Consider the following 20,599-nt stretch of genomic DNA (forward strand, 5'->3'; position numbering starts at 1 on the left):
TACGACTGGAACTTGAAATTTTCAAACTAGAAATTTGTTGGCTACGTGCTGCATGAGAAAGCACCTCGGAGATCTAGGGAAGTTAATTCCTCCAAGATAAAAACGAAATTGATGACCGTAAAGGAAATACTAACCCAAAATTGCCTCGATAATCGCAATTTATTCGAATTAATAACTTCTTCATTTTTCTCTCTATATATTTTTAATTTTTCTGAAATATTGATTGTTTTTACACACACTTTTAAGATCCCGGTATTTTACCATTTGTAAGAGATGCTAAATTTTTCGAGATACGCCAAATGCTTAAAGGCAGCTAAACTAGTCTAAAATAGAAGAAGCATTCTCGCTCTGTCCGGCGCGATACTATCGATTCGCCTGGACGCGCAAGGACGATTAATAAATTGCTTCCGTTCAATTATGGACCGTGATAAATCGAGCCGTCTACAGGTAGTCGCCTGACTCGTCAGCGAGGAAATTGAGCGACGCCCTCCCCTCTCTCTTTCCTCCCCTTCCCTCTTTCTCTTTCTCTCTCGCACGATCGGGCACGTACACTAACACGTACGCGTGTCTACAGCCTCGCAAAGTTGGGAGGGAAAATTGAAAAGTTAGTCTCGTCGAGATTGACTACCCCCGATCCCGACGCGGACCGTTCGTGGATGTTTCCGCGGCAGTTAAACCGGAGGGAGGTGCGCGCTGAAATCGGCTTTTTCGCGTTAGTCGTAATAATGCGGTTATCCGAATTCGATGGTGTCACGTAGTGTCGCGAACCAAGTTTACGAAACTTGTTTGCGAAACTGAAGTTTGCCAACTTTTCGCAGCCTTAGAGCTTCGCATCGTTCACCGTTTACCTAGGATATATGTAAGTTCCTGGAAAGAATATTAACTTTCTCAGAAAAGAGTTGTGCCGCGTGTTGCAAATCGCATTAATACACTGTTATCGATCCGCGGAGCAGAATGCAAAATTTTGCGGGATGTTGAAGAGTTTAATATCGAGATATTGAATATTGTTTCTTTTTTTCCTTTTTTTTTAATTTTTTTTTTCTCTCTGCGAGCGCGAAACAGCACCGGCGTGCCGAGGAGCGTTGCACGGTCGGTCGAACGACAAATTCGTCGTCTCAACATCGTGGAAGGTAACACGGTTAAGCGACAGGATCAATGCCGGGGTTATACTCGGCTCCGGTCTTAAGCGAGTTACTTTAATCCAATCGCAAACAGGATGGGATCCGATTAACCCATGTTAGCCAGCTATTTCCAGCGATCCTGATGCATCAAGCTGTGCCTCAAGTTCTCACACCGCTCTCTCTCTCTCTCTTTTTCGACTATATCTCTCTTTTCGGATTTTAACAATGAAACTTTAATATTGTTCAACAAGCGCAATGATATATATAATTATTTCTCGAAAGAGAGAGATTTGATAATATTTCGGAAATATTAACTTTAAGCAATGAAAAATTTAATTAAATACGTTGAATAATCTATGCTAATTTAAAAAATCATGAGCTCTTTTCCTTTTATTAAATGAAAAAACTAACCCATGTTAGCCAGCTATTTCCAGCGATCCTGATGCATCGAGCTGTGCCTCAAGTTCTCACACCGCTCTCTCTCTCTCTCTCTTTTTCGACTATATCTCTCTTTTCGGATTTTAACAATGAAACTTTAATATTGTTCAACAAGCGCAATGATATATATAATTATTTCTCGAAAGAGAGAGATTTGATAATATTTCGGAAATATTAACTTTAAGCAATGAAAAATTTAATTAAATACGTTGAATAATCTATGCTAATTTAAAAAATCATGAGCTCTTTTCCTTTTATTAAATGAAAAAACCAGGTGATTAAATACAACAATATGATATATATTTCACATACATGTAAAATGATATAATTCAACCGTATTTTTTGTTGCGATCATTATATCTCCATAAATTGTACTATTTAATAACGTTGCATCGTTCAAAGCTTTCCGCAGTGTAATGCGATTTTACGCGTTTTGTTCGTCAGCGATATCGCACACATCATTCGTTGCTTTCCACAGTGATCGCCACATTTTCCGCATTGCAACAAGAGGGAGGGGAAAAAAACCGAGAGTCGAGACCGAGCTGCTTTATTGTACCGACATGACGGATTCGGTGAACATTAGCACCATTAGCGCAACCTGCATTCGGGATCAAACGCTACGGGTTGCTTCGTTCCATCAATAACGAGCTCCTATTGTTCGTGTCTGTTTTCTGCTATCTACCATTCTGACCGAACGAAACGCGAAAGAAGAGAGAGACGCGAAATTTTTTGCCGACGTACTTCCACGAGGATGCGAAACAATATTGGACGAAACATGAGAGACGCGTAGCTAGCGACATGGCATAGAAAACGCTCGGAAAAAAATGGTACAATGATAATAATGAAATATTTTTGCGACGCGTGTAGTACAGAAAGACAAGTATGAAGAGAAATATGACGAGGGAAAATACAGGGAAATAAACAAAAGTCGATTTTTAATTGCGTTGACAGATTTTCCACACGCATCGATTTCAAAATCACACGCGCGTGTGCGTGTGTACGTATACATAAATACACTCGATTGACTTACTTATTAATGTAGGATCGCATCAACGAGAATTTACGTTCTCGGATGTCGCACTTCGTTAGCCTTGTCTTTTTCGACGGAAAGATCTCCCGAGAATTGAATCGGGTGATCTAATTCAGAAAGTTTCTCGCGATCCGAGACGCTATTTTACGGAGATATTATGCGATTTCTCGCACAAACTATACGTCTTCGTAGCTCGTTCCGCTCGTGGATAATAAATGCACATACTTTGCTCTTCGTACCTTCATTTATCTGATAGATTCTACGTAATCTTTGTACTTGAATTTTTAATCGACGTTTCTTTTCTTTTCTTTTATCTATTTTTCTTTTAAAATTGTAAAGTTATTATTATTAATTTTTTTTTGTTATTAATTATATGACAACCACGTTGCATGTATAATGACAATAGCCACGTGCGTTTTCCGTAGATTCTTTTCGCGGGTTCCGCATTTTCCGATGCATTAGAAACTACTCCGAATAAATATTGTCTACGCATACATACACACGTACACGAATCCTCTTATCTCTTTCATCGGCGATAATAATGAAACGTCTAAATAGCCGACGGATTACAGATGCATCGGTCGGATAATTGCGCACAGGTTCGGCGAGTTGCGTCGAAATTTTCGATTCATTAGCGTACTCTCACGGCTCTATATATGTATATGCTTGTACACGGAATGATGGGAAAGCTGCAGCTGATCGAGGGAAAATAATCAGTCCCGCTTTTCGCGGCTTGCGTTGGTTTGCAACGCGTTAAGCCACCCGCATTAAATACGCGCCGCGAAATTCGTCGAAATGCGATGGTTATTAAATTACTAGGGAATACGATAGGCGTGTATATATATATATAATTTTTTTCTATATCGCCTTAGGCGATTTTTTTCTTCTCCAGATCGCTCGCGAAACATTTCTAGATTTTACAAAATTCGCATGTTTAACTCGTTCGTTCGCCTTTGTCTTTTTTTCTTTGACAAAATTGATTTTTAATATCCGTGTGATAACGTTTTACTTTGAATTAGCGCGGATTAGCCTGGTTAAAAAAAAAAAAAATTCTGTAATAACGAGAGAGGACAACTTTGTAAGAATTCATATTAGAGGGAATTATTCCTTTTAATTTCCAAAAATATCTCGTGGTCTATTTGATTAGCCTAAGATGGTATTTCAGTCCCTCTCTTTCGTTTAAGGGTCGACTCGAGTGGTTTGTGTCGCGTCCATTGCAGAGATCGACCGCTTTTTCGACCGATTCCCGTGTACAGTTCCGTACTTCTTTGGGGTCTTTCTCGTTTGCTAATGACGACATTCTCCAATCCCCAGCGGCCGCTTTACAAATGTAGCCGGCCCTCGGACCACCCGAGATAGACCCACGTCTTTACGGGCCAAGTTTTTAATCGCTCAGCTTTCAGATCCGCCTGCGGCCGCACTTGACTACCGTTTCGCTCAAACTTGCCGAACGATAGAGGGAGATATTGGGTCATTTCATTTCTTTCATATTTCTTTTTACGGACGGTTTTTATTTTATATTATTCGAGATTACCACTGGCCATACTTAAATCTTTTCCGTATAATACGTCGCAGCATAAATCTGTTTTTCTTAAAATTAAATACTACTTTTGCTGCTGTTGAAATATTTTTTTTGTGTTTAATATTTCTATCTTATCAAAAATATAATGGCATAGTAATAAGATTTGCGAGGAATCATATATTCCTGCAATATGTAAAAGCCACAAAAAATTGGAAGTATATATATTATGCGGTTTTGATAATTAATAGAGAAATATTCCAGAAAAGGATTAAATAAATAAATTTTCAATCGCAAAATTGAAGAAATAAATTTATGCATTATAAGCAAAAAGAAACAACGGATTACGGGATTACTATTGCGCGTTCGCATATTGGAAATATTAATTATCGTTATTACATTAAAATTTTAATTAATGTTATATTCCTTACAATAAACGAGAGAAAAATAACTGTGGCAATACTTGTATATACATAAATATTATTCGAACAGCTCTTTAAAGTTTAAAAGCGTATTATGAAATATCCACGGAAAATTCTAAACAATGAAAAATATATATATATTACAGAATGCATCATAGATATTAATTTACGGTTAAAGAAGAGAAGAACACTGAATTCAGTGCGCGCGAGAAAATAGCGTATAAAACTGATTGTCGGAAAACACAACAGGAAATTTGTGATGTAAAGGCAAAAGTTTCGTAAAAGTTTTTCATCATTTTCCGATAGAGAAAGAGAGGAAGAGATATACAAGACCGAAATGTGGTATCGTCTATAAGTAGTACGTGTGAGGAAACCTGAAAGGAACGAGGCAAGAGTCCGGATGGAAAACTTTGGCGATCTCCGTGAGTCGGGAGCGGGGATGGGGGAAGAGAGAGAGACAGAGAGACGAGGTTGGAATTCTGGGCGCGCGACAAGAGGCAGGACGCGACGACAGGTAGAACGACGAGGGTGGTGAATTACCCCCCGAAACGAAGAGGGACGAGAGGAAAATATCCGTCGGTGGCGAGCCAATGGGGATCGAAGCCGCAGAAAAGCCTTTGGTAGGAACCCCGGATGGTGACCCTCTCGTCCGCTTTTCTCGTGGAGCTTTCCACCCTCGCTTCACTTCCCCTCCTCTCTCCCGGCTCTCGTAACATCCCTCTTTGCCGTCGACGGAATCATAGAAGTCGTGCAAAGCCGATCGTACCGCACTGTATCATGTAAGTTTCTTCCTCTCGCTCCCTGTGTGTCGCCCGAATTCGCTCTCTAATATTCTCGAAATCTGTCATTTTTACTCTCTCGTCCGCCGAAGGCTGACACGAATGGAGGAAATAAAAAAGAATGCACTCTTGTGAAACTCGATTTTTAGGCGATCACGTTTCTCCTTTCATCATGATGAATCGCTTAGACTGCCGTGAATACCGCACTCACTTGTAATTCAAAACCCGGCTGGCGGTATTTTGGATTTGACTTACGATTTGCATAGATTTGTAGTTGTTTCTCCTTTTCACAACGTATATATTTTATACGATATGCTATATCAGTCTTTCAATCTCTGCGTTTGAATCAAATTTGAAATATAATAATTTGTTTCCGGAGCTTCTTTCCGCTAGTTTCGTTACCAATCAGGTTACACAAGATTAAGTTCCGACATGAGAAACTCCCTCAGAGACACGCAGCGAGGTTCGACGGTTCGATTAATTAATTAACAGGCATTATCGGACTTTGACGGCGAGTTGAGCCGTGTAGAAGGCTGCACTTTCTGCCCCTCGAGAGAAACGCATGCGTATAATAGTACTTTCAGGTGCATAATTTAATTTCCGCTGCACTATACCAGCCGCTGTTTTCTACTCGTTTCTTCTTTTGTCTTGTCCTCTTCTTTTCTTGTCGCCCGCAAATAAACAACGGACCGACTGCATGCCATTAAGATTTTTTTCCTTTCTCTCGACGAACGAAGAAGTTCTCGCGTTGTCTCTTTTTACACGGTGACAAATAAGAAAATAGTTTCACCGTCGTCGACATTGTTATTCCTTGAGCGAAATTAACTCTCATAGGGATTCCATTTTGCTGTTGTTATTAGCTAATGGTACCAGCTGAAGTTCTGCGAAAATTCGAAAACCGGGAACGTAGGAGTAGCGATGGGGTAAATATGTGTACGTAGAATCTAATACAAGTCTCTCCCTAACAATTATTAACAAAGTTACGGCTGCTAATGAGATTGACATTTCCAACGTCAACGGCAAGATATTTGAGTAGAGAAACTCTCAGACACGCATATGTAATATGCTTATTTAAATAATAATTATCAATTAAGTAATGTGTGGATTATATATTGGTTTCTTTTTTTTCGTATTAATTTTCTCTCTTGTGGAAAATTCTTGTACCATTTCATTCTCAACGATTCGATGAGAGAAACACAATTTCCAATTGCTATCTCATTCATCTCGCTACTTTCTCATTTACGTTTCCTTTTCTCTCTCTCTCTCTCTTCTCTCGCGGGGATTACTCCGTTCGGTAGATCGAACAACCCTCGGCAGATTTCGGTCGTCACGTGACCGTAAAACTTGCCTGATTTATCGTAATTGTCGACAGTCGCGAATCCTTAAGGCACCGACGAGAAATTGCGGAGCTGGTTTCCGGTTCGGTGAAACGCCGCGAAGAAGCTCGCGAGCTTCCCCGGGGAGAAACGACGGTTTCTTTTCGCGTGGGAAATTTCGGGGCTGCTCGACGACCCCTGCGCTTTATCTACACGGCGTCGGTGATCTCTCGGTCCCGCCACGACGGGAGATTATACGGCGGTGCTTGAATTAAACGCCAAAGTAAATTTCACTTGCAATAACACAGGCTTGCGTTACGTTATACAGAGATGGTCGTCATCGCTTATTTTTCATCCTCGCGCCGGAGTTTCGTGATATCCCGCGATATTGTCGTGTCGTGTCTCTCCTCGTGCGTGCGCCGGGCTCGTCGCGAGCTTTAATTCCGAACCGATATAATCCGCTTATTCAGAGGGCGCTTATTAATTTTTAGGTTGATCGAAAAAAATCGGAAAAAAGAGAGATAAGAGGAGGAATAAACGCAGGACCAGACACATAGGAATAGATCGTGTATCGGCATGATGATGGAAGTTCGTACACGGTGGAACATCTCTCCGTTTTATTTTTTATTTTGCTACCGATTCTCAAAAATCGGCCGTTATATACGGAATTTTATGTACCGTTGAGTGACGTTTATTCCGCGATCGTCGCTTTTGTTTGCGCTACGGGCTCGAGGAAAAGGGAAAAGCTAATCGAGAGAAAAGGTATTGCTCCACTCGATCTCGTCGGAAAAATGTCGGGTTTTATAAAAGAAAATAAACGACGTTGCTCTCGCGATCGCGGGACCAAGAGACTCGCGTTGCCTTTTTTTTTACGTGGCGTCTCTCCATTGTTGTTGCTGCTTTTATAGGGATTATTTTTACGTCAATTTTTGAAGAAATAGAAATAAAACTGGGATATATGTACTATTTTTAAGCTCTGCATTAATATAAAATACACAATCATTTATAAATCATGATACAAAATATCGCCGTTTTTTATTAATCGTTATTTATTATACAAACCGAAACTGATCCTTTATAGTAGTTGCATGACTAATGGTTGGAAATTAATTTTCCAGAGTTCTTTTCATACATATACACATATACATACACACACATCCGTCGCGTTCTATTTCGGCGTTCGTTTGTTCCGTCGAAGGTTTGATCATCACGATTACCTTTTTACGACGAAAATGTTCGTCGGAGCTTTCAAGCTTTGTCACGTATAACGACGGCCAGTCACGATTCGGGCCACCTTCAATGCGCCGATTTCAATTTCGCGGGATAAAAACGCGTCGCTGAATGAGATGAGACGGATCCCTTACATCGGTTTTCTATGTAGGACGTATCGGAGATGTCCTGCGCTATTCCTTCCCTCGTGTTTGGCTTTCAATATCTATGAAGAAAGTGCGCCACTTCAGAGACATGTCATGTATCGACGACCCGAACTCGGATACTGAAAAATATAGCATCGTCACGGGAGGAACATATATTTTGACAGGCGCGATAAATGATAGAATCAAAGTCGCAATGTCATCGTTAAAATGAACTCCGACGCTTTTAACTCTGATTCGCGCGTTTATCAATACCCCGTGCGTTCTTTTTATAAAATCGAAAAAATTGAAGCGATCCTGAATAATCGATTACGAAATCATTAGATATGCGACGACGTCATATTTGAAAAGAACCTTTATGTATCCTGCGCTTTATAATGACAAAAGATTTATTTTACCGTATAATTATCAGATAAGAAGATTATTAATATTTTTTTTCTAAATGTTTATTTTTTGAACATAATGGACGCATAATTAATTTTAATCATATAAAGAATAATTATAATATAAATGAAATATAAATAATTTATAAAATAATTCTTAACATTTTTGAAAGCGGATTTCTCTCTTTATAGTGTTAGCATTATTTTCCGCAAAGATTTCTTGAATCAATCTTGCAATATGAATAATTACACTTAAAGAGGCGAGCATCTTAGAAGAGTATAGTTAATTCTCTTTGCAATATGCACAATCTTTTTGATTAATAAAGTTTCGACCGAACGAAGAAAATATTTCGAAAAAAACTTGAATTATTTTCTATTGATCTAACATAAAAGATAAAGTGCAAACTGAGAGATGCAACAAATATCTAGTAAAATCTAATTTAATCACGGAACGCTTGATTTATTATCAAAGACGCAAACGTAACGTATCACCGCGTTGTAAATGTGCGCAGAGAAGAGAGGCACAAGGAGGCTAACGATTTCCAGTCGGGAAATATTGATATACGCTGGACGCATATTTTTATGGAGTGTATGGTGGAAGGGGGGCCATAAAAATCGGTCGGATACACGGTGGGGACGGCGGCGGCCGTGTCGAAAGAATCGTAAAAATTTCACGCACGCGCTCTCGCGGCCGTGCATTCTTTACTTAGTCGTTCGCGCTCGCGATCCCAACAAACCTATAAGCCGTAAACAATAGTTACGCCCGGTATATAAGGCGCGTCAAATTATCAAGATATATATTTCTGAGGTACCCCCGGTGCGCAGCTGAAAGGCTGAGGGGGAGGAAGGGGGGCAGATACGAGAGGGTGGAAGGAGGAGAAAGTTAGACGAGGGCAGTGAGGAAAGGAACGGGAAGCTTTCGCGTAAAGGAAAAAGAGGGAGAGAGAACGGTTCGCTCCTCCGGATGGTTGGAAAATCGACAGAAGGGGGTGAGAAAGGGCGCGCTCCACGTAGACATCCCCAACAGCTCCATTGCACCCCTGGGGTCTGTATTAATGATATAATATTTCTTTGATTCACCGAAGCGGCGTACTTTAACAATCACTCCTTTCACTCTCACCCTCGCGGGTCCCGAGTTGATCCGCGTTTCCCCTCTTTCTCTCTCTCTCTTCTTTCTTAAACAGCCTGGTGGGGGAAGAGGGATAAAAGGAGACAGTGGACGAGTTGAAACGTAGTTTCAACCAGAGGAAGACCCGTTTCGCGTCCCTTAGAGCGCAGATAAATTACATTCATGTTCTCCATCCCTCGCGCGTACTTCTCCCCCACGCTCGCAGCCAACCACCTCCGGGCATCGCGCGAGTCCCCGGAATGTTCGAATCCGTCGGAACGTTGACGGAGACGAGATTTGAGAGATGAGAGGAGCACGGAGTGAAGCGGAGTTTATTTAAATCAGAAATAACTCCTTATACTCCGTTTTCCCACACCGCTGGAGTATATCCTGCAGCCTCTATTTCTCGCTCTTTCTCCCGCCCAACCCTCGTATCGCATAACCCCTTTTCCCGGCCGTTCTCTGCATCGAGATTCGCTAGAAACTTAGCGGATGACTTGTAACGCTTAAACTCAGTGGTAACAAAGTTTCCATTTCTATATTCGTTATAATAACAATCCAATGACAGAATGTCTGTTTTTATCGTGGTACAACCGTCATCTCTCTCGGCCATAAATCTGGCTAATATATACCTTTTCTGAGGGAAAATTTTATCAGGCATTAGCTTTCTTTGCAATGTTTTTATTTTAAATATTATATCTATAAACTAGATGAAACTGTCAATTATAAATGATAAAATTAAATGCAACTACCTTGCGGATATCGTATCATATATCTCTCTCTCTCTCTCTCTCTCCATCTTCTATACTCGCGTATATTTTCTGCGAAAACATGACAAACTCAGGAGACTGGATGATAGTAATCTCTATGGTTGCCGAAAAGCGCGATTATAGGATTTTCCGAAGAACTATATTTCCCTTCTCCGAAAGTCTTCGAAATACGAGACGTGCCGCTAAAAAAGTACACTCGCGGGAATTCGCGAACTTGAACGGACTTATTTACTGGAAGCGAATAAATTTCGGCGAAGTCTGGCAAGCGAAGTTGAATGACGGAGCGGAAGGACGAGAAGAGAACGCGCAAGGGTGACCTTTTCTTTGAAGGGTCGATTTTTGAACGAGGACATAGACGACCCTCTTCGATTCACATTGGAACCTTAAATGCCATACCGCGGGATTTCTCTTTCTACACACAACTGCATCTCTATATACACACACATAACGCATACGCGTTCGCGAAATATATTGGTAGGTGGATGTTTATGGCGGAGTGCGAGTATTCGATTCAATAATGTCTTTTATGGCTGACATCGAGGCGAGTACCGCGGTTCCTCGACGGCGAAATGTTAGGAAGCTCGTGGCCAGAGGAGGACTGCCGCGGATAATCCGGGATCACAAAAGGATCGAGGGAAGGCTGGCTCGAAGGAGGAGGACACGAAAAGGGGAGCCTATATACCATATGTCACCGTGTGGCGAAACGTGTTTGTCCTGGGATTGTCGATCTAATTCGATCTTGATAAAGATAGGGGAACGAAGGAGAGAGTCATATATATCGAATGTTTAAATAAAGATTAAATAAAATAATAACGTTTAAAAATAAATATATAATTTTAATATAATTAATCAAAGATGTAATATTAATACAATTGAGCAGAAGAGTGTCAAAAGATAACATTGAAAGCGCGTTGTTTTTTATCAATAAAAAAAAATATGGTAACACCTAAACATACTTCGTGAATAAAAGAAAAGGAACAAAAATTCTGATATAGATACGCGATGTTCTCTTGAGCCCGAAGTCAAGGAGATATATCGATATATAAATGTATTCACAAAATAATAAAGTCCTACAGACACAGTGCTTCTCTCGGTGATATACGGCCCCATAAATGTAATCCCCCCTCCTGATATCTTTGCAAAAAATGGGGTGTTCTTTCTACGGATTACGGTATACACCCGTACGATTATCATCGCGCCACCCTCGTTCTAAAATTTTCCCCCACGATTGGATACATGTTGCTGCATTTATCGTGCATATTAAAAAAAATTCCAGCTGCCTAGAAAAAATTGACTTTTTCTTTGATCGTGTTGCCCAATAATCAATGTTGCATTCTTGAAATAAACCGCGAAACTCTTCGTGCGATAATTGGTTTTAAATATTCGTCGCACGGATAGTAAGAAGTAAAATACGATAGTTGATCTCGAATTAGGATGATCGATGGATTAACGTCGGCGAAAGCGGAAATAAATTCAGTAACGATAGCGTAATGAATTGTATTTATTTAATAGACTTGAAATCCGCCACTCGCGAAAAGTATAGCACTCTCGATCATAATCAAATGCGGCCTATGACGCGGAGTGCGCGGCGATGAATGATTACAAATGGTCGGTGGGGAAAACGTTTCCCGGATAGTCTATGAAATCCGAAACGCTTTTGAAATGTCACGATAAAATGGCAAACAACGCGAAACATCCGGCAGCGAAAACGTTATACCCGAGCCGGTCAACGAAGAATGCACTCATTTGGGTTTTGTACGGCGTGCGAGAACTGAAAAAAAAAAATAGAGGAGGGAATAAACGCCGCGTGTAGAAAATTGTCGGTACATGCTTCGGTGCTTCGTAAAATACAGCGGCCGACCGTAACGATGTAACCGCTTGCTCGATAATTATCGACGCTCTGAATTTGTCTATAGTTTCGCAACACGGTCTTTTATCCGACCCGTTGTGTTGTCGAGCAAAACGAGAAACACGGCATGTGCAAATCGTTCACGAATCATAGCACAAATTTTATACACGCACATACACAATAGAACACACTCGCTCATTTAACGTTATACACGGCAACTTTTTACGAATTTATACCATTAAATTCTAATTATAAGCGCTGGTGTATGTACAGAGATACAAAAAGATTCTATTAATTAAAATTAAAATTAATTTGCTCAATATTTCTACATGTCACTTTTTTATTTCGATCGATCATTTTTTTGATTGGCTTATCGCTCGATAACGTTACGTCGTTCTCTTTTATTCGCCATTTTAATTTAGCTACTACGAGCGCGCTCGACGGATGAGAATTGTGAGGCGCCTGAATGAATCATTGTGCCGAAAATCGTGGGCGTTTAATCGTCAAAGGGACCAACCGTATGCGCGCGAGCGCGACATAAGAATAGATCCTGGATTCAGCGGATCCCGCGCGGAGGATTTTCGTCCCATTCGCACGGAAACCCAATTGCGCGGCTCTATGCGTCATTAGCGCTGGGAAACGGAGTTAACGCCGTTAAATCCGGGTTCGGTCCAGCCACGGTATTATTCGCACTTGCGCCAACCGTTCGTACGTATGTTCAGTCGTATGTGTCTCGCAAACCGCGTCGCCGCTGCGCGAAATGACGACCTCTCATGCGAAATACGAATAAATGATCGTTCGTCCTGACTAACTCGATTTCCGTCGACGAACTGCATACATTTTTTTTGTCACTCACATTGCCCGTCTCTCATCCCAATCGCCATTGCCTCTTTTCTCGAGGCCTTTTCCGCAACGTTTTCATCTCGAATACTGATTTAACAGTCATCGGAAAATTATCGCAGTGCAGCAATTATCGTGAATTTTTATCGTTCAACAAATTCGGCGATACAAAATTGTTTTCGCAGTACACACACACATCTAAAATTTTATAACTGATTTTTATTCTTGTCAACGAATTCAATTCATGGCGAATGTAAAAATGATACGCGTCGTACTCTTGTAACAGCGATTTGGAAAAGTCTTGATAATCGCGATCCGAATTAAGCGTTTTATACGTCGTGTTAGAGACAGAGGTGAACTTCTTATTTCTCTTTTGAATTTACTAGCAAGAAATTTTATTTTCCTCTGGTTTTATTAATATTGAATCTCATCGCTTTATCAATATTTTTCAAACATTCATGGCTCGTTCTCGAATATCTTCGATCTCTAATGAATAAAAATTGGGTCGCTGGCTTGATGCAAAATGAATTGCTATATAAATAGGAAGAATATTTGCATGTTTTCAAATCGCATTCTATATTACATTTATACACATAAATGAATTCTGTGGATAATATACAATATAAACAAATAAATAATACGGTGAGCCACTAAATAAATTATACTTTATATTCCATAAAACAACTTTTTATATTTATATTATGCGCGTTCTTAAAATTTTTATTTTATTGTACTGATCCTGTTATCCTTTCCGCTCGACCTGCATACATATAAGCCCTCTAAAAGAGTTCTTAAAATGTTTATTTTAATTGTACTGAAAGATTCAGTTAATCTTTTCGCGTATATATTTACCCTCAAAAGTTTATTTGCGAAGAACGCATATATATGTACATTCATACATTATATTCAATTTATTGTATTTATTCTTGTATTTTTATTTTGTGCACATAAGGTATTGCTGTCACGTACATAGCGAATACTTTCAATCTCAAACGCGCCATAACGGAAGGGTTAAATATGTCAAGATAATTTGTTCGCGGATACATACATAAGTATACATATTGTTTACGCGTCGTGAATTACAGCCGCATTATATCCGCCACATTAACAAATTGCTTTCTCACTAATTGAAAGATTATATCAGCCGCGGATCATAGTCTGCGGATACAAAGGATAGTTCGTTGAAGTAAATACAAATATCGTACGAAGTAATACCGTTGTTTGCTTGGTGTTTCAGTTTTGCGTTTACAATTAATTAATTTGTCCGCTGCATGCGCCGTAATTAACGTAAGTGCCTGCGTCCAAATCCAAAATGCGTCGACGAAGTAAATTCAAAATAATACAACTAGCGTGACGTTACAATAATTCGTTCGTTTCGGTTCATTTTACGACAAAGAGTGACTGGTGAACACATTTGACACTTGTACAATACATTATAGGATTCTCTTACAATATGTAAATACATCGCCAAGTTTTCGTGAGAGTTTTATTTTAAGTTTAATCTAATATCTCTCTACTCTCTACGAAATTCGAAATTATCACCGGTGTCACGTTTGCTCGCGTTTGCATAACGGATATTCATTTTATTCTACGATGTTACCACGCCGTCTTAACGCCGTAATTTTCCTCAGACGCAGCACAAATTAAATTGTTACTTCTCTTTGTATTCTCTCTGCTTTACTCTAATCTTCATTTATTAACTAAAATACATGTAGAAGTAACTTAAACACAGCTGATTTAGGATATAAGTGAATTAAATATTGCAAAGAGATTATTCAATCAATAATAACGTGCTTGCGATAATATTATTCAACGCAGAAAACTTATTACAAGTCTGGGAATGAAGGTAACGTGAATATTAACGAGAGATACTTTATTCGTTGAAATTACAATTTCTCGATATTCTAAAATTTTCAGAGAGTTATCAAGTTAAACGCATAATAAGATGCGCTTTACGTCATTTTGCAGTACTCTACTTGCCCAAAGTACAATAACGACAAATCCAGCTGACTCGCCAAGTTGTTCACAATCGAGCAACGAGAGAGAGGCTCGCGCTTTTGTATATAAGAAACTATCATTCGCATTTTCAATACCATCCGCGTCTCATCTCCGACCAAGACGGTGGAGACACGATGAGGCTTTAAGTAATATCGATATCGACATGAAAAGGCGAGTACCGGACGCGGCAGAAGGAGAAAAACGCACGAAAGCGTGACAGAAACGAGCGAGCGTCGCGAATGCATCGATATTGAATTGAAAATGGATCGTACGGGTGAGGTAGAGAGGAAGGTGAAGGGAAAGAAAGAAGGATGAGAGACGGAAGGCTCATAGCTCGACGATGCGGCGAAAATATAATTCGCGATCCGTACATAAACATTCTCCGCGTTCTCTCTCTCTCTCTCTCTCTCTCTTTCTCTCTCCGTCCTGTCCTCCGCTTTTTATCCCCTTTTGCTTATCCATCGCTTATAGATCACGAGAGCTTGAAAATGCAGTTATCGCGAAACCTCTTCGAGACGATTACGTGCGACGTTTTATTAATTTTTTTCCGGTGCTTCCTCTCCCTTCCTCGCATCCGGCCAAATCAATTTTCTCTACATCCGGCTCGATTTCTGCCTCAGCGAAATGCTTTTTCCTCATTCTTTTGGTGCATTTAACTTACTCCCTTCTTGTCGACCGCGATAATAGAACGCGCGCCCGCTCGGGGGACGGCGCGGTGTAATGCTTTTTATTAAGTTTCCTCGATAAACGTACCACTTGACTGTCGCGGATGCGACTTGGCGACCTGAGTCTTCGGGGAGTTTTCCTTTACGCCGAGCTGCGCACGAGACCATTTAGAGAGATACAGGATTATTAATTTTATGAACACTCAAAGGAAAAAGGAAATTTAAGCGAAATCTATTTGATGTTTCAAAAGAAAGAGAGAGAAGAATGCTTTTCTTTTTTCGTTATATACAATTTGTTTTTACTTTTGACGAAGTTGCAATATAAATTTGTGATACGTAATATAGCTGGACGACATAGAAATTGCTTCATGAAAATATATTTTTTAAAGGAAGCAAATATATATTTCAAATAATATTTAAATAAAAACGTATCACATTTTTTTCCTAAAACCAATTGCTATTTTTTCGTCAACACGACGCGATATAATTAAAACGAAATTCTTGCTCATATAAATATTTGTCTCTCTCTTAAATTTTTCTGTCCAAGCGTGTTTACTATTCGAGCACAAGAGTTTCAGATATTTCATTACGACTTATATTCCGAGATAAATATAAAAATGTTTCCCGCTCCGTGTATATATTTTACTCTTGCGTGCATAAATCAGAAAAGAATCTCGACATATACAACTCTTCCAGATTAATTTAGGTTAAAGTAATCACACAAATTCGGATATGTCGCATTTTATCTCGAATCGTGCACGAGATTTTGTTCAACGCGATCGCAAAATCGAATAAGTAGTAAAAGCATATTTTGGTCAGACCGAGATATTCATGTATCTCTCATTACGAGTGTATGCCGATGTTTGACTTACTTAAATCACAGGCACAATTAGAACATGTCTCGAGTAATAAGAATATAATTATTGTTAGACATTGAGGTCGTGAAAAAAATTCGGCGAGAGAGAAATAATTAAAATTAATAAATATTTATTACAAGATACGCATACATTGAAAAAGAAATATATCTATTCAAGTATTCGAAGCATATGATCTACTTTGTTGGACATGTACATATCGCCGTGACTGACAAGATCATTTTCCTTTGTTGCAGGCATTTCTGGAAATGGCGGACGAGAATGCTGCAGCGACCATGGTGACCTATTACGCTTCCGGCATAGCCCAGCTCAGAGGCAGAGCGGTCTACGTGCAGTTCAGCAATCACCGTGAACTCAAGACGGATCAAACGCATTCTAACAACGCGGTCAGTAGCCCAACAAATGATGTCGCCAACACTTCTGAGGTCTGTGTTATACTTCTTGCTTCACTTCTTTCTTGCTTCATTAATCTCGGGGGGAGGGGGGGTTGGGTGCAGCTGCATGAAAACCACTACGCTCGCTAGACTAACTTTCAACCTTTCCCTAACGCACGCTCGCTTTCTTTCTCTTTTTTCTCTTTTTTCTCGTACACGACGTATGTATAAAAACGTTTTAAAGTAATATGGGAAATTATTAAACGGTTACATACGTCGAAGTTATCGTCGAAATAGCGTACTCTGTTAATGCGACTTTCGCGTAAATAACATTGACGTTTTGATAACGCTACATCTTTTCATTCTCACTTTTCTGAAGCAAGAGTATACTACATCGCCACATATGTTACGTCAATGACAGTGATTTCGATGCCTCGAGGCGTTGACCGAAAATGTCAAACGTGAGATAGCGATTCGTGTTGGCCTCGGTACAATAGATGTAAACTGCAAGGGTTAGATCGGCGAATCTAACCGCGCTTCGGTAACGTGTTATTTATGCAGACTAGTTAATTAAGCCACAGGTCCCTTACACATATCCTTGCCCGACTATCGAGGTAACATTCAACGCATGGCGCGAGGGAAGGAGGGAGATAAGGGGGAGGCAGAGACGGCCATTTCGCCGTCAAGTCAATTTAAACACACACTCGCGTCCGCAAACTCCGTTATAATTAATGTGTCCATAATTTATGAACGATCCCTTGGGCGCGAGCGCGGTAGTGCACCCCGGCTGCACACATTCCACTCCCTTCTCACCCCTTGTCTTCAGCGTGACGTGCACTGTCTGTCACGCATACCACTCGAAACTTGCGCGTGTCATCGTGCGCCGACCGGTCATCATTGGAACTAGTTAACTCGCTACGCAATTCGTAGCCCCGCGGTCGTTTCCAATGAAATTTGTCGGCGAATTAATTAGCATGCTAATTCGCCGGCGACTCAATTAACGGAATTCTATCAGAGTTTCGCGCGAGGCATTGAATGAAAAAGTACGCACGTTATTACACTCGGCTCAATCGCGATATCTTTCCTTTCTTCTTGAACATTTTTCATAAAGTAATTTTGTTTATCCAACCCACGTGAAACGTTTCCTCTCGTAGATATATCCGAACGACGATTTTGACGAGCGAACACAACGCGTCATTTTTTTCTCGCGGAAAATCGTGCGATGCCGATATTAACCATCCCCGTCAATTCGCCAAGTCCGTTGACGTCATAATTTCGTAAATTCTTCGATGCCACCCCGTGTCGATTCACCTCCCTTATCTCTCCTTCCCTCCCCTCCCCCCTCCGACTTACCAAACTGTCGGTTCCGTTCTCGGGGGACGCAACTTCGCAGTGGAAACGGACACCGATCCCACGGGGAATCCATCGGGAAAGTTTCTCGCGTGTGTATCGGCGGGGGTCTGCACGAAAAATAATAAATAAGGGAGTAAATGGCACACGGCGACGCGCGTCGTCGTCGTCATTGTCGTCGTTGCCGCCACCGTCGATGTTCTTTCTTGAGCGGAAAGTTTTCGCACACGTGACCGTGGAAACTTTACAATTTACAGAGTTTATGGAACCGCACGACGCGCCACGATTTCGCTCGCCGAGGAAATTCGTAACTCCCGTAGAAAATTCCCGCACGCAAGTCTCACGTTATCCCTTGCACATGCGTGTCGCGACGTCGTCTAGTTAAGAGTGGATGCGATCGTAAAACAAGGGGAAGAATTTAAAGCAGTTTTTTTTTTTCATGTGTAGTTTTTACCATACACTTTTTTCATACGCCGATTTTATTTCCGACAAGAGTTGAAGTCGTTTTCAACTTTTCTTCGTGAAAAAAATTTAATTTGCGTCGTTTATTTTTAAAATCTCTCTCTCTCTCTCTCTCTCTCTCTCTCTTCGAGATACACATTAAATATATCTGAAAGTAAATTTTATTATGAGATAATATTCACTTTAAGCATTTAAGTATGTTTACTAAATTGAATTTGCTCCTGCTTGCTCATTCTCTCAATATTAAATGACTCGTCGATTTAACTTCAATTTAAATATTTAGTAAAAGAAAATCAATCGCACGAGTTCCATTGGAAATATAAATTTCTCTACAATTTGTGTATATCTCTATATATTCTTATATTTGGAGTCGTATATATCTCTCCAAGTATTACCGAAGTAATATTGAAAGATAAGATTATATTGGAATAACGTGAAAATTTTTGATTGTGGTTGTAAATTTTCTTTAAGATAGAATTCAGCGCATGGAGAAAATATTATTTCTATATTGCTGATTTATTCGAGAATAAAAGCTCTTCAATTTTATTCTCTCACTAAAATTTAATTTGTTTTCCATTTCTCGGCTAAGCCAAAAGCTTTGGATACAGTTAATAAAAAATACATTACTTCAAGATATTTTATCAAACCATAATTTTATATTGACAGTTTATTTTTGCGGTTTTAATATTACTTTTAACTTTAAATCTTATTCGCCAATAATTGCTAACTCTAGAAGTTTATATTAGTTAAATGCCACTCGAAAGCGACATTAAAATGATTCTTGCATTTTTCTCGTGAACGCGACGGCATTTCTGTGAGGTAGATTCAAAGATAGCCGGCAGAGGATTTTTGGTTTCTCGGCGAGAGTTCGCTCCCTCTACGGTCGAATGATTTCTCACCGTGCGTCCGGGCTGACAAACGACGCCTAAAAAGCAATCGCCGTGAAAGCCTTGGCGATGCACCTCTCGTGCAGTCCGCGACTCTACGTGGGCGACGATAATGTCGGAAATTTTGCGAACCGAACGCAAGACGAATGTCGCACATCTAAGCGATGTTGCTCTCCTCCCGAGGGCTCTCGCTTCTCAGGGAAAAGAAATCAATTTTACATGAACGAGGAAACATACACAAATCCGCGACGGTGTCAGTCGTGCCTTTTACTTACGATTAAAATATCGTCGTGCATCTCTCCGACGAACGGTGTCTGATTTATGCGAGTCGAAGAAGCTCTTTGTCTTTGTATAAGTTTACGAGATTTATGCAATTTACATAAATCTAATAAATTCTCAATAATCTTCATTTTTAATCTTGATATTTTGGTATTAGCGTTTTCTCTTTTTTATCTTAATTTTAGTTTTTTTTCTATATATGAAAATTTGAGCATTGCTTTTCTCATCGATTGTATACATTTTAAGATATCGATTACTCGAGATATAATAATAGAATACGGATTGAGCGAAAAATAAATAGGCGAAGGTGGTTAGAAGAATCCAAAATTCTTAGCGAAAGAGACCGAAAAAGAGAATATACATATTTATGGCACGCAGTTAATATAACCATCTCCTCGTCTTCCTCTGGGAGTAATGTGTCGGTTAAGTAAACGCCCGACCAGCGAACTCATTTAATAAAGAAACTGCGCACCGCGGCACCCTGGCATTGTTTAGTAATTAATTTAGAGCCCGGCTTAACCGACCCCGGAACGCGTAGCCGCGGTCTTTACAGCAGGAGAATGAGCGAGATAAAGATAGATATTTTTCGGATAATGAGTTATAAACGAGGGGAGACGTTACAATGTATATAGTGGAGCCCAAAAATGGATTATTATCAAGACTGATCTAATTAAAGTCAGACTAAATCTCATTGAAGTAAAGTAGTTGCGAGCAATTAGACGTTTTTAATTACGTGCTTTGTATAATAACGTCGTGATTGA

At 40.0% G+C, this 20,599-nt stretch overlaps 1 protein-coding gene across 1 annotated transcript in view; it reads left to right on the plus strand.

The window, feature by feature from the left end:
- The window catches only part of LOC115244628 (polypyrimidine tract-binding protein 1), a 251,276-nt gene that overhangs the window by 170,972 nt on the left and 59,705 nt on the right, over positions 1-20,599 (plus strand). The window contains 1 exon segment of the mRNA XM_029822432.1: positions 16,723-16,911. Within this exon segment, the coding sequence (XP_029678292.1) occupies positions 16,723-16,911 (189 nt within the window).

Source organism: Formica exsecta, unplaced genomic scaffold (genome assembly GCF_003651465.1).
Source record: "Formica exsecta isolate Colony F162 unplaced genomic scaffold, ASM365146v1 scaffold122, whole genome shotgun sequence".
In the NCBI taxonomy this organism is placed as follows: domain Eukaryota; kingdom Metazoa; phylum Arthropoda; class Insecta; order Hymenoptera; family Formicidae; genus Formica; species Formica exsecta.